Genomic DNA, 12,406 nt, shown 5'->3' with positions numbered 1-12,406 from the left:
GGTTACGTCATGAGTAAGCATGTGCCTGGGGGAGGCCTGGTTACGTCATGAGTAAGCCTGTGCCTGGGGGAGACCTGGTTACGTCCTTAGTAAGCATGTGCTTGGGGAGGCCTGGTTACGTCATGAGAAAGCCTGTGCCTGGGGGGGGAGGCCTGGTTACGTCATGAGTAAGTCTGTGCCTAGGGGGGGGGGGGAGGCCTGGTTACGTCATGAGTAAGCCTGTGCCAGGGGGGGAGGCCTGGTTACGTCATGAGTAAGCCTGTGCCTAGGGGGGGGGGGAGGCCTGGTTACGTCATGAGTAAGCCTGTGCCAGGGGGGGAGGCCTGGTTACGTCATGAGTAAGCCTGTGCCAGGGGGGAGGCCTGGTTACGTCATGAGTAAGCCTGTGCCAGGGGGGAGGCCTGGTTACGTCATGAGTAAGCCTGTGCCAGGGGGGAGGCCTGGTTACGTCATGAGTAAGCCTGTGCCAGGGGGGAGGCCTGGTTACGTCATGAATAAGCCTGTGCCAGGGGGGAGGCCTGTTTACGTCATGAGTAAGCCTGTGCCAGGGGGGAGGCCTGGTTATGTCATGAGTAAGTCTGTGCTTGGGGAGGCCTGGTTATGTCATGAGTAAGCCTGTGCTTGGGGAGGCCTGGTTACGTCATGAGTAAGCCTGTGCCTGGGGGAGGCCTGGTTACGTCATGAGTAAGCCTGTGCCTGGGGGAGGCCTGGTTACGTCATGAGTAAGCCTGTGCCTGGGGGAGGCCTGGTTACGTCATGAGTAAGCCTGTGCCTGGGGGAGGCCTGGTTACGTCATGAGTAAGCCTGTGCCTGGGGGAGGCCTGGTTACGTCATGAGTAAGCCTGTGCCTGGGGGGGTGGGGTGGGAGGCCTGGTTACGTCATGAGTAAGCCTGTGTCTGGGGAGGGGGGAGGCCTGGTTACGTCATGAGTAAGCCTGTGCCTAGGGGGGGGGGGGGTGGGAGGCCTGGTTACGTCATGAGTAAGCCTGTGCCAGGTGGGAGGCCTGGTTACGTCATGAGTAAGCCTGTGCCAGGGGGGAGGCCTGGTTACGTCATGAGTAAGCCTGTGCCTGGGGAGGGGGGAGGCCTGGTTACGTCATGAGTAAGCCTGTGCCTGGGGAGGGGGGAGGCCTGGTTACGTCATGAGTAAGCCTGTGCCTGGGGGGGGGGAGGCCTGGTTACGTCATGAGTAAGCCTGGGGAGGGGGGAGGCCTGGTTACGTCATGAGTAAGCCTGTGCCTGGGGGGGGGGGAGGCCTGGTTACGTCATGAGTAAGCCTGGGGAGGGGGGAGGGGGGAGGCCTGGTTATGTCATGAGTAAGCCTGTGCCTGGGGGGGGAGGCCTGGTTATGTCATGAGTAAGCATGTGGTGTTGTGTATTCATATCCCCCTTTTTTAGGAACAAGCTCCTCAGGCTGTTATGTTCTGACCCTTTTATCTTTTTATAGTTTCGCCGAGAAGAAGATGCAGAAAAAGCTGTAAAGGACCTAAATAACCGCTGGTTTAATGGGCAACCAATTCATGCAGAGCTGTCGCCAGTCACGGACTTCAGGGAGGCCTGCTGCCGTCAGTATGAGATGGGGTAAGTGCATTATACCTGTTCTGACTGCTGTCTCTGGGGGTGACAGATTGTACTGGGGTTACGAGTGTTGCGGGGGGGGGTCCCTGGGGTTACGAGTGTTGCGGGGGGGGGGGGGTCTTTCTGGGGTTATGAGTGTTGCAGCTGATGTTAGGTGGAGTCATTAGTAGTCATGTCCTACGGTCAGGGCTGCCAGTTATGTGACAGTTGCTTTCTCATGAGACCATTGTGATGTCCTATTTTTCAGGGAGTGTACACGAGGTGGTTTCTGCAACTTCATGCATCTAAAGCCAATCTCTCGAGAACTGCGCAGGGAGCTATATGGACGGCGCAGAAAGAAGTGAGTATTTTAAGTTTATGCTGGGAGGGAGGTTGGTTTTCTGTGGATTAAATTAAGAAATAACATGTTGGTTGGGGGCATTGCGTAGCAGTGTGGTGTATGTGACTTCCGTGGGTTTTACTGCAGAAGGTATCTGTTCTTTGTGAATCTTTATGCAGTCGGGGGGGGGGGTCTCTGGTGCTGTGGAGAAGGGTGGCTGATGTCTGTGCCATGTATATGTTTTCTTCGCCAAGTGGAGTATATATTTTTTATGGGTTAAGTTGACTTTGTATGATGGGGATTGTCGTCTTCTAGGTTAGTGGCCATGGAAGTGTTTTTTGTTGTTTGGGGGGAGGCTCTCTATATAGCTACAGGATGCTGCAGAGGGTGTTCTCTTTTGCTTTCACTTATGTGTTGTAATGAAGTTTGTGTAGGGGATGAGTTTGTAGATGTTATATGGGGGTAGAATGCAAGTATGTACATGGCTTAAGGTAGGTTAGTAGAGACCGTCTGTATGTGGCCTCAGCTAGGTTAGTAAAGACCATCTCTACATGGCCTCAGGTAGGGTTAGTAGAGACCATCTCTACATGTAGAGAGTCTGTACGTGGCCTCAGCTAGGTTAGTAGAGACTGTCTTACTTGGCCTCAGCTGGGTTGATGTACGCTTTGTACGTGGCCTCAGCTGGGTTAGTAAGAAATAGAACTGAGGGATGGGTGTCAGGGTTAGTAACTCTTCCAAGGTATTTTATTTATATATATATATATATATATATATATATATATATATATATATATATATATATCTCAATATCAACCAGTTCAGTCTCAAATTGAGATACTTGGGCTAGGTAAATCCCACTGACATTTTATTCATGAATACACAAATAAGGCCCAAACTGTATTATACTTTCCTGTCTGCTGTTCAGATTCTCAGGCTGTTTTTGCAGCTTCTTATTAATATAGGCAGCATTGGCAAAATTCAAGGTTCCGAAATTTACCCACACACTGCCTATCTGGCTCAACAGTCTTAATAGCGTGTATGCTATCAAATAGCGATTCAGTTTGTGGGATGCAATGGACCCATCCTAAATAGCTTGAATGATGAGTATCTTACTACAGAGAGGAGAATATTTTAAAATGTCTTACCCAATATGATGCGAAGAAATTGATATGCAATTCACAATCTCAAGCTCCATGAAATCTTTTGGCTGCGTAGCGTGTAACGTGTCTCCAGTTCAAAGTCGGTTCAATCGTCCATTGGGTAAAACAGTAATGTGTGTGAGTATAGCCATCCAATCCAGAGCAGGCTCTTCGCTCCAAAATCCGTGCTTCACTATGCGGCCCCAGTAGTAGTAAAGTGTAACAACATATAACAGGCAGTGTTTGCAGGGATATCCCCAGATAGTCAGAACAGCGACTGACACGTTTCGGCTTAACGCTGTACTCCAAGCCACTTAAAAAAGCACTGATACAATGCTCATTTGAAAACCAAACCTAGCTGGCTGATTGGTCAAAATTCCACCTTTTACAAACCCAGGCGCGTGTTAACTATCTTATGTCGCTAGTGGCAGACTTTATTACACAAAATTGGACTTTGCTTAAGGGGTAATTTATATAGCTTGTATTCCATTCTAACTTAGCCCCTCTAGCTAATCATTACTGCCTCTTTGGTATATAAACTTATTATCCTACTGCTCCTGTGAAAAGTTACTTTTTACCATACAATATATTTATCTGAAAGCTCCCCAATAATCTAACATACCAAGTGTATACATTACAATAGGCTTTTACCTCTTTAGTCACTCAACAACCTAGGATATTTAATACAGGAAATAGGCAAATATTCTTACAGCCTAACTGAATGTAAACAACCTAGGAATTGCTTAAAAATTTATGCTTGCCTGATAAATTTATTTATTTTTTGACACGATGAGTCCATGGATCATCTTAATTACTAATGGTATATTCACCTCCTGGTCAGCAGGAGGCGGCAAAGAGCACCACAGCAGAGCTGTTAAATAGCTCCTCCCTTCCCTCCCACTCCAGTCATTCGACCGAAGTTAAGGAAAGAAAGGAAAAGCCAAGGTGCAGAGGTGTCTGAAGTTTACAATAACCCAAAACCTGTCTTACAAGAACAGGGCGGGCTGTGGACTCATCGTGTCAAAAAAGAAATAAATTTATCAGGTAAGCATAAATTTTCTTTTCTTTTTTATGACACGATGAGTCCACGGATCATCTTAATTACTAATGGGATTCATTACCCAAGCTAGAGTACACAGATGATACAGGAGGGTCAAGACAGAGCGGAAGGCACCACTGCTTGAAGAACCTTTCTCCCAAAAGCGGCCTCAGCCAAGGCAAAAGTGTCAAATTTGTAAAACTTTGAAAAAGTGTTTGTACTGGAATTCAAACCTTAGAAACTTGTGATGATCCCTGTGAATAGGAACATGTAGGTACGCGTCCATTAAATCCACTGTTGTCATAAATTGACCCTCCTGGATTAAGGGAAGAATGGAACGAATAGTTTCCATCTTGAAGGACGGAACCCTTAGAAATTTGTTTAGACTCTTGTGGTCTAAAATTGGTCTGAACCACCAATTTATTTTTTTTTGGGAACCCCTACAAGATCCGGTCCCGGATCGGGGGCATGCCCTTCATGCTGTCTTGGATTCAATAGCAGGCTTCTTGGATTGCTTTCCCTTAGTCCAAGACTGGTTAGGTCTCCATGCAGGTTTGGATTGTTCCTGCTTAGAGGAGTAAGATGAAGAATTTCCTTTGAAATTTCGAAAGGAACGCAAATTACTCTGTCGTCCTTTCTGTTTGTTTCTCTTATCTTGAGGGAGAAGATGACCCTTACCTCCTGTGATATCAGAGATAATTTCCGATAGACCAGGTCCAAACAAGGTCTTGCCCTTGTAAGGAATAGCCAGAAGCTTAGACTTAGAGGAAACATCCGCAGACCAAGGTTTTAACCATAAAGCTCTGCGGGCTAGAATAGAAAAACCTGAAATCTTAGCTCCCAGTTTAATAATTTGAAGGAAAGCGTCCGTAATAAAGGCATTAGCTAGCTTCAGAGCCTTTATCCTGTCTTGGATCTCCTCCTGAGAGACTCAGACAATGCATCAAACCAATAAGCTGCCGCACTAGTGACGGTAGCAATGCACGCAGCTGGCTGCCATTATAGACCCTGGTGAACATAAATATTTTTAAGTAGACCCTCTAACTTCTTGTCCATAGGATCTTTGAAAGCACAACTATCCTCTATAGAAATAGTAGTTCTCTTGGCTAGGGTGGAAATGGCCCCTTCCATCTTATGAACTGTTTGCCAAGCCTCCTTGAAAGAGTCAGCTATGGGAAACATCTTCCTTAAAATAGGAGAGGGAGAAAAGGGTATACCTGGCCTCTCCCACTCCTTAGTAATGATCTCCAAAGCCGAGTAAGAAGGATGCTTGAAATATCTGTCCAATTTACTAGACTTCATAGGGACAACCACTACTGTGGAGTCAGTCGTCCAAAGTAACCAAAACCTCCCTGAGCAACAGGCGGAGGTGTTCCAGTTTAAACCTAAAAGTTACAACCTCTGAATCCGTCAAGGGCAATAAACTTTCTGAATCTAAGATTTCACCCTCCGATGCTACAACCGTACCTTCCTCTTCGTGACCATGGGAGGGTACCTCCGAAATTGCAACAATTGCATCTGAACTTACTAAATGTCTGGTTTTCCTCTTACGTTTTCCCTGCAACATTGGGAAAGCAGACAATGCATCAGAAATTGTAGAAGACATGAGGGAAGCTATGTCTTTTAAGGTGACTCCAGCGGGAGCTAGAGCAGAAGTGCAGGGCACTGCTTGTGCGGGCGGCAAATTTTGGGACGCTTTGGGAGAAAGCTGCGGCATTCCTTGACCCTTGGACGGATGCCGCCTTTGAAAAGTTTTGCTCAGAAAAAATCTTTTCCCTATAATTTAAAGTCCTCTCAATACATGAGGGACAGAAAGGGGTTGGTGGTTCCACATTTACATCAAAACACAAGGAGCAAGTAACATTTTGCAAGTCTTCTTGGTCCATACTGAATCACAATAGTATAATTATGCAATAAAAACTTTAATTTGACACAAAAAAGTTTGAATGCAAAAAACGTTACTGTCCCTTTAAATTTAAAAGTGCGACTTTGTTACTGCATGTGTAAAAAAACGTAGCCAAAAGGCCAAAACTAATAAAAATTAATTCATTTGTACTCAGACACCCTTACACCTCAGCAACTCTGCTGAGGCGCCTACCTGCCAACCGGAATTCACTATCCCCACTTGTGGAACTGGAACGATACGGAACTACAGCAACAAAAAAACGGAACAAATAGCACTAAAACCGCCTGCTTAATGTATAGAAAACCATGCGGTTCTAGTGAAACTCTCTTTAGTCGTCTCTGCAACAGAAGATGTATTGAATACTACGCAGTTACAGGAAGTGCGCAAACTCGATAGCCCCTCCCATCGTTGGCGTTACTGTATCTTCATTTCCCAACCGGCTTATTTACTTGTTTAAGCCGTTGGGAAAATTAACCACCTTATAACATTTCAAAATGAGCTTAACTCCCACCCCCAGTGCTTGCAGTTATGGCTGTCAAATACCCTCCAAATAAAGAGAGCTTGATGTCCCAAACCTAAAGAGCCCCTGTCAAATGAGCCTTATATGTTTCAACTGAGTAAATAAAAGTGCCCACTTTTCCTCTGAGTTTTTGTCTTTGGCCCCAGAATAAAAAAGCAGCACTTACCTTACATCTGCCTGACAGCCAAGGCAGCTTACAGGCTTGAGAGGTCCTATCCCTCACATCGACCAGTGAAGAAATAAAAGTCTGAGTAAATTCACCTCAGGCTATCAGTATAAGGGCAGCATCCTAATATGAGAGGCGCAGTGAGAATTATGTCCCACAAGTTCCCATTGCTTTAAAGCCACCAAAGCTCTACTGAAGAGACTGATATGGACTATGGCTACACCCTAGAGCAGTGCAATCTTGCACTACTTTAAAAATAATAAACTCTTGATTGAAGAATCTATACTAACACCTCACTTTACCACTTCCTATCACTAACATAGGCAATGAGAATGACTGGGGTGGGAGGGAAAAGGGATAAGCTATTTAACAGCTCTGCTGTGCTGCTCTTTGCCGCCTCCTGCTGACCAGGAGGTGAATATCCCATTAGTAATTAAGATGATCCGTGGACTCGTGTCAAAAAAAGAAATAGGATTTATGCAATTATGATATAAATGTATTAGATCAAATTGTGAATTTAATCCTGTGGGGACTCTTGTTTTTAAACGAAAAATCCAGAAAGTTTCCCTTTCTGCTAAAAGCTTATCCCTATTTCCTCCCCTTTTTGTTTTTAACCTGTTCAATAATGGTCCATCTAAAGCTATCTGCCTTTTTGTTGTGGACCATAGTGAAATCACATATGGGGGGGTTGTGAGCGCCCCTTGTCTAATATCAGAGAGATACTCTTTCATCCAGCTTCTTGCTTCCCTGGTTGTTAGACCTGTATATTGAAGCTGGCATTCCACACAGGTGATGAGGCACACCACATATGTGGAACGACAGCTCAGACAACGTTCCTTTGAAAAAACTTCTCCTGTAACGGTAGATTAAAATTGATCTCCTAAGATAACCTTTTCACAGGCTTTGCAGGCAGCAAAGTTGCACTTGAAGGTACCATTAAATCTTAACCACGAAGAGCCGCCTTCAGATGTATTGCTCTTTAAATCCGTGGGGTCTACTATGTTGCCTATAGATCTGTTCTTTCTATATGCAAATCTGCAACCTGTTTTAGTTATATCCTTCAGATCGTCATCAGCTGCCAACATACTAAAGTGGGACTTAACCACTCTTCACACTTCATGATAATGATTTGAATAATCTGTAATGAACATAACCTTGTTTCCCTCTTGTTTGGTCTTTTTGTGTGTAAGTCTTGCGACTTTTGGCCTTGTTCTTTAGAAGATCCTCTCCCTTGATTTTATTCACTACTCCTTTAGCCTGCTCTATATCTCTACACTTGTAACCTTTCAATTTCTTTGTTAATTTTTCTGCTTCTTGTTGGTATACACTTTCTTTAGAACAGTTCCGTTTAAGTCGAATAATCTGCCCTTTCGTGACTGCCTTGAAAACTGTTTCCGGGTGGCAACTCCTTGCATAAATCAAGGAATTGCCAGATATTGGTTTGTAATAAACCGTGGTCTCTATTTGTTCTCCATTGACTCCTCTTAGTGTAATATCCAAAAAGTTGATGATCTGTTTATTATACTCAGAGGTGAAGCTGATTCCAACATCATTGTTATCCAAACCTTGGGTGAAATCCAGCAAACCCACATCATCACCTCTCTAAATAAACAGGAGATCATTAATGTAGCGCTTGTACCACACAATACTTTCCCCACCCCCATAGATGTGGAACAGCTCCCACAAACCCATGAACAGGTTGAAATAGGAGGGGGCAAACTTCGCCCCCATAGCTGTCCCACGTCCCTGGAGATAGTGAACCCCCTCAAATTAATTGTGGGTCAAGAGAAACTCCACTACCCTCAATATGTATTTAACATAGACCTCATTATTTTGGAATCGTTTAGTCAGGAAGAATTCCTAGGCTTGTAGACCTTTTTCTATGTGGAATGCTGGAATAAAGAGACTTCACATTGACAGTTAGCCACGTGAAACTCTTATACCATTTTACTTTTGATAGTAGATTTAATACTTGCTTCATGTCAGTTATATGGCTTGCAAGTGTACTCACTAGTGGCTGTAATATATAATGCAGCCATTCAGATAGATGTTTCAATAGTGAGCCTATTCCGCTCACGATTGGTCTCCCTTCTACTTCTTCAAGAGACTTGTGGACCTTGGGTAAATGATTAAACACTGGAGTGACTGGATTGTCTACCAGTAGATAATGCTTGGTTTTCTCATCAATATACCCAAGGTCCGCACCGTCATCAATTAAAGATGTGAGTTGTTTTTGAAAATGTTTGACTGGATCTGTCCTAAGCACAATGTAATCCTGTTCATTGTTTAACTGTCCGTGGGCCTCAGCTATAAAATCTTGCCTATTCTGGAGGACCACAGCTTCGCCCTTGTCCACTGAGCGGATAACAAGATTTCGATTTTTACCCAATTTCTCAAGGACCTCTCTCTTTTTCATAGTAATATTATGTCCCTGAGTTAGGTCTGTTTTGTAGTACAGATCTGTCAAATCCTGAATTCTTTCTTGGAATCTTTTCAGTTTTCTCCCTCTGCTCTGAATAGGATAAAATCTTGATTGTGACTTGAAAAAGGGTGTAATTCCTTTGGCGGATACTGAAGTTGTTTCTTTCAGGTTTAAGCTCGAACACCTCTGTTAGTTACTTAAGGAGGTTTTAGCTACCCTGGACGACTCTGACACTACTGTCGTAGTCAATCCTAAGAAGTCTAGTAAACTAAATAAGTATTTTGATGTACCTTCCATGGTGGAGGTTTTTCCTGTACCAGATCGAGCTACAGAGATTGTTGCTAGGGAATAGGAGCGACCGGGTATCTTTTTCTCCATCCCCTATATTTAAGAAGATGTTTCCTATAGCAGACTCTATCAAGGAGTCTTGGCAGACGGTACCCAAGGTTGAAGGGGCAATTTCCACGGTAGCTAAGAGGACCACTATTCCCATAAAAGATAGTTGTCACGGCCTGCATTGGTTTCTTAAAGACAGGGTTTTTTGTTATAAACTTCAGACACCTCTGCACCTTGTTGCTTCCTTTCTCTCCTTTGCTTCAGTCGAATGACTGGGGGTGGAGGGAAGGGAGGTGATATTTAACAGCTTTGCTGTGGTGCTCTTTGCCGCCTCCTGCTGGGCAGGAGTGATATTCCCAAAGGTAATGGTTAGTACACACGCTCTGTACGTGGCCTCAGCTGAGTTGGCACACGCTCTGTACGTGGCCTCAGCTTGGTCGCTACACATGGTCTGTATGTGGCCTTAGCTGGGTAGGTACACACGGTCTGTGCGTAGCCTCAGCTGGGTCAGTACACACGCTCTGTACGTGGCTTCAGCTGGGTTGGCACACGTGCTCTGTACGTGGCCTCAGCTGGGTTGGCACACGTGCTCTGTACGTGGCCTCAGCTGGGTTGGCACACGTGCTCTGTACGTGGCCTCAGCGGGGTTGGCACACGTGCTCTGTACGTGGCCTCAGCGGGGTTGGCACACATGCTCTGTACGTGGCCTCAGCGGGGTTGGCACACGTGCTCTGTACATGGCCTCAGCGGGGTTGGCACACGTGCTCTGTACGTGGCCTCAGCGGGGTTGGCACACGTGCTCTGTACGTGGCCTCAGCGGGGTTGGCACAAGGGCTCTGTACGTGGCCTCAGCGGGGTTTTCACAAGGGCTCTGTACCTGGCCTCAGCTGGGTTTTCACAAGGGCTCTGTACCTGGCCTCAGCTGGGTTGGCACACGTGCTCTGTACGTGGCCTCAGCGAGGTTGGCACACGTGCTCTGTACGTGGCCTCAGCGGGGTTGGCACAAGGGCTCTGTACGTGGCCTCAGCGGGGTTGGCACAAGGGCTCTGTACGTGGCCTCAGCGGGGTTGGCACAAGGGCTCTGTACCTGGCCTCAGCTGGGTTTTCACAATGGCTCTGTACCTGGCCTCAGCGGGGTTGGCACACGTGCTCTGTACGTGGCCTCAGCGGGGTTGGCACACGTGCTCTGTACGTGGCCTCAGCGGGGTTGGCACACGTGCTCTGTACGTGGCCTCAGCGGGGTTGGCACACAGGCTCTGTACCTGGCCTCAGCTGGGTTGGCACACGGGCTCTGTACCTGGCCTCAGCTGGGTTGGCACACGGGCTCTGTACCTGGCCTCAGCTGGGTTGGCACACGGGCTCTGTACCTGGCCTCAGCTGGGTTGGCACACGGGCTCTGTACCTGGCCTCAGCTGGGTTGGCACACGGGCTCTGTACCTGGCCTCAGCGGGGTTGGCACACGGGCTCTGTACCTGGCCTCAGCGGGGTTGGCACACGGGCTCTGTACCTGGCCTCAGCGGGGTTGGCACATGGGCTCTGTACCTGGCCTCAGCGGGGTTGGCACACGGGCTCTGTACCTGGCCTCCGGTAAGGGGACAAACTTTGTATCAGAAGTTAAGGAGAAGGATATCTGTGGGAAGGCATGTGGATTGTATGCACACCTGTGTATGGTGCCTTGGCATTTTGAAGATGACTGTGTTGGGTAGGGGCGTCTCTGGAGCATAGGGGTGTGTAGATGGCTGAGTAAGGGGCACATGGTTAACAGGATATGGGTGTATGGGGTCCTTACTTTGGGAGGGTGGTTTGTGTTTACCCTCACTTGGGGGTATTGGTTATGTATCACTTGCAATACTGACTCTTTGTTTTATTTCCACAGGGACAGACCGCAGGGCAGAATAGAAATAAACAAGTTAGTTCTCTTTTTTTTCTTTGTGGTTGTGGAAGGACACTAAATAAAATTCATAGCCCACCCCATGTAGTTCCATCACGTGGCCTAAGTGACTAACCCCTTCCCCTGATGATTCAGTCTCCGCTGTTCAGGATCAGTTGCCTTACCAAGTTGGCCAACTTATTCAGTTATTAAACCTTGTGTTTGGCATTCCCGTAGTCAGTGTTCTGATTCAATTTACTAGAATATCCAGGTTTTGTTCTGTGCCTTCCCTCATGCAGTTCTTATGTTTTCTTTTCCAGGCACCGCTCGCGATCTAGATCCCGTGAACGCCGCTCTCGTTCCAAAGACCGTGGGAGGGGAGGTGGTGGTGGTGGAGGAGGAGGAGGAGGAGGTGGTGGAAGGGACAGGGAACGCCGGAGGTCTAGAGATCGTGAAAGGTCGGGTCGCTTCTGAGCCCGGATTTTTATTCCATACTGTGGGGAACCCAGGAGGTCCAGGCGGGCGGGAGGCTGCTGTCAGTGGTCTCGGGGGTGGGGGTGATCTTTTTCATTGTATTTTTTTCCCTTTTTGTTTTTTTAAGTGGGGATTCTGAATAAACATTTGTAGTGATCCACTAATATGGTGGCTCCTGGTTTGTTACTGTGTTGTTGGTACACTGTTTTTATACTGGTGTCCTCTGCTCTGGTTCATGTCATCACAAGTCCACCCTGAATTTTGCCAACATGTTCCAGATCATAAAATATTTCCATATGTGCAAAACGGATACTTTCTCGTCTTGGTGAATGTCTTGTGTGTCCGTTTTGTACAAAGAGGAAAATGTAGTCTAGAGACAGGTAGATGGTCAGGCATTGACTGAGGCTGTTTCTATCCAGATGCTTTACACAGGCCTGAGGTACCCTCTTGTGCACTTGACAGTGAGAGTGGTCATTGCCAGTTTACAGAGCACACTCTTTATTTCTGACGTGAAAGTAAACATTAAAGGGGCATTAAACACTTTGCAATGGTAATATAAAATGATAAATTGTGTGTGTATATGTGTGTGTGTATGTGTGTATGTGTATGTGTGTGTATATATATATATATATGTGTG

General features: G+C 46.4%; 1 protein-coding gene across 1 annotated transcript in view; it reads left to right on the top strand.

Annotated features, from left to right (window-relative positions):
• Window positions 1-11,933, top strand: part of U2AF1 (U2 small nuclear RNA auxiliary factor 1) — an 87,098-nt gene extending 75,165 nt beyond the window's left edge. Inside the window, exons 6-9 of the mRNA XM_053705116.1 lie at window positions 1,448-1,581; window positions 1,826-1,918; window positions 11,302-11,334; window positions 11,616-11,933. Of these exons, the coding sequence (XP_053561091.1) occupies window positions 1,448-1,581; window positions 1,826-1,918; window positions 11,302-11,334; window positions 11,616-11,769 (414 nt within the window). The 3' untranslated portion in view covers window positions 11,770-11,933. The remainder of the gene's footprint in view (window positions 1-1,447; window positions 1,582-1,825; window positions 1,919-11,301; window positions 11,335-11,615) is intronic.
• Window positions 11,934-12,406: the final 473 nt, after the last annotated feature.

This window comes from Bombina bombina, chromosome 3 (assembly GCF_027579735.1).
Source record: "Bombina bombina isolate aBomBom1 chromosome 3, aBomBom1.pri, whole genome shotgun sequence".
Taxonomy (NCBI): domain Eukaryota; kingdom Metazoa; phylum Chordata; class Amphibia; order Anura; family Bombinatoridae; genus Bombina; species Bombina bombina.
The sequence above is the reverse complement of the archived record's forward strand: the minus strand, read 5'-3'. Positions and strand labels throughout refer to the sequence as shown.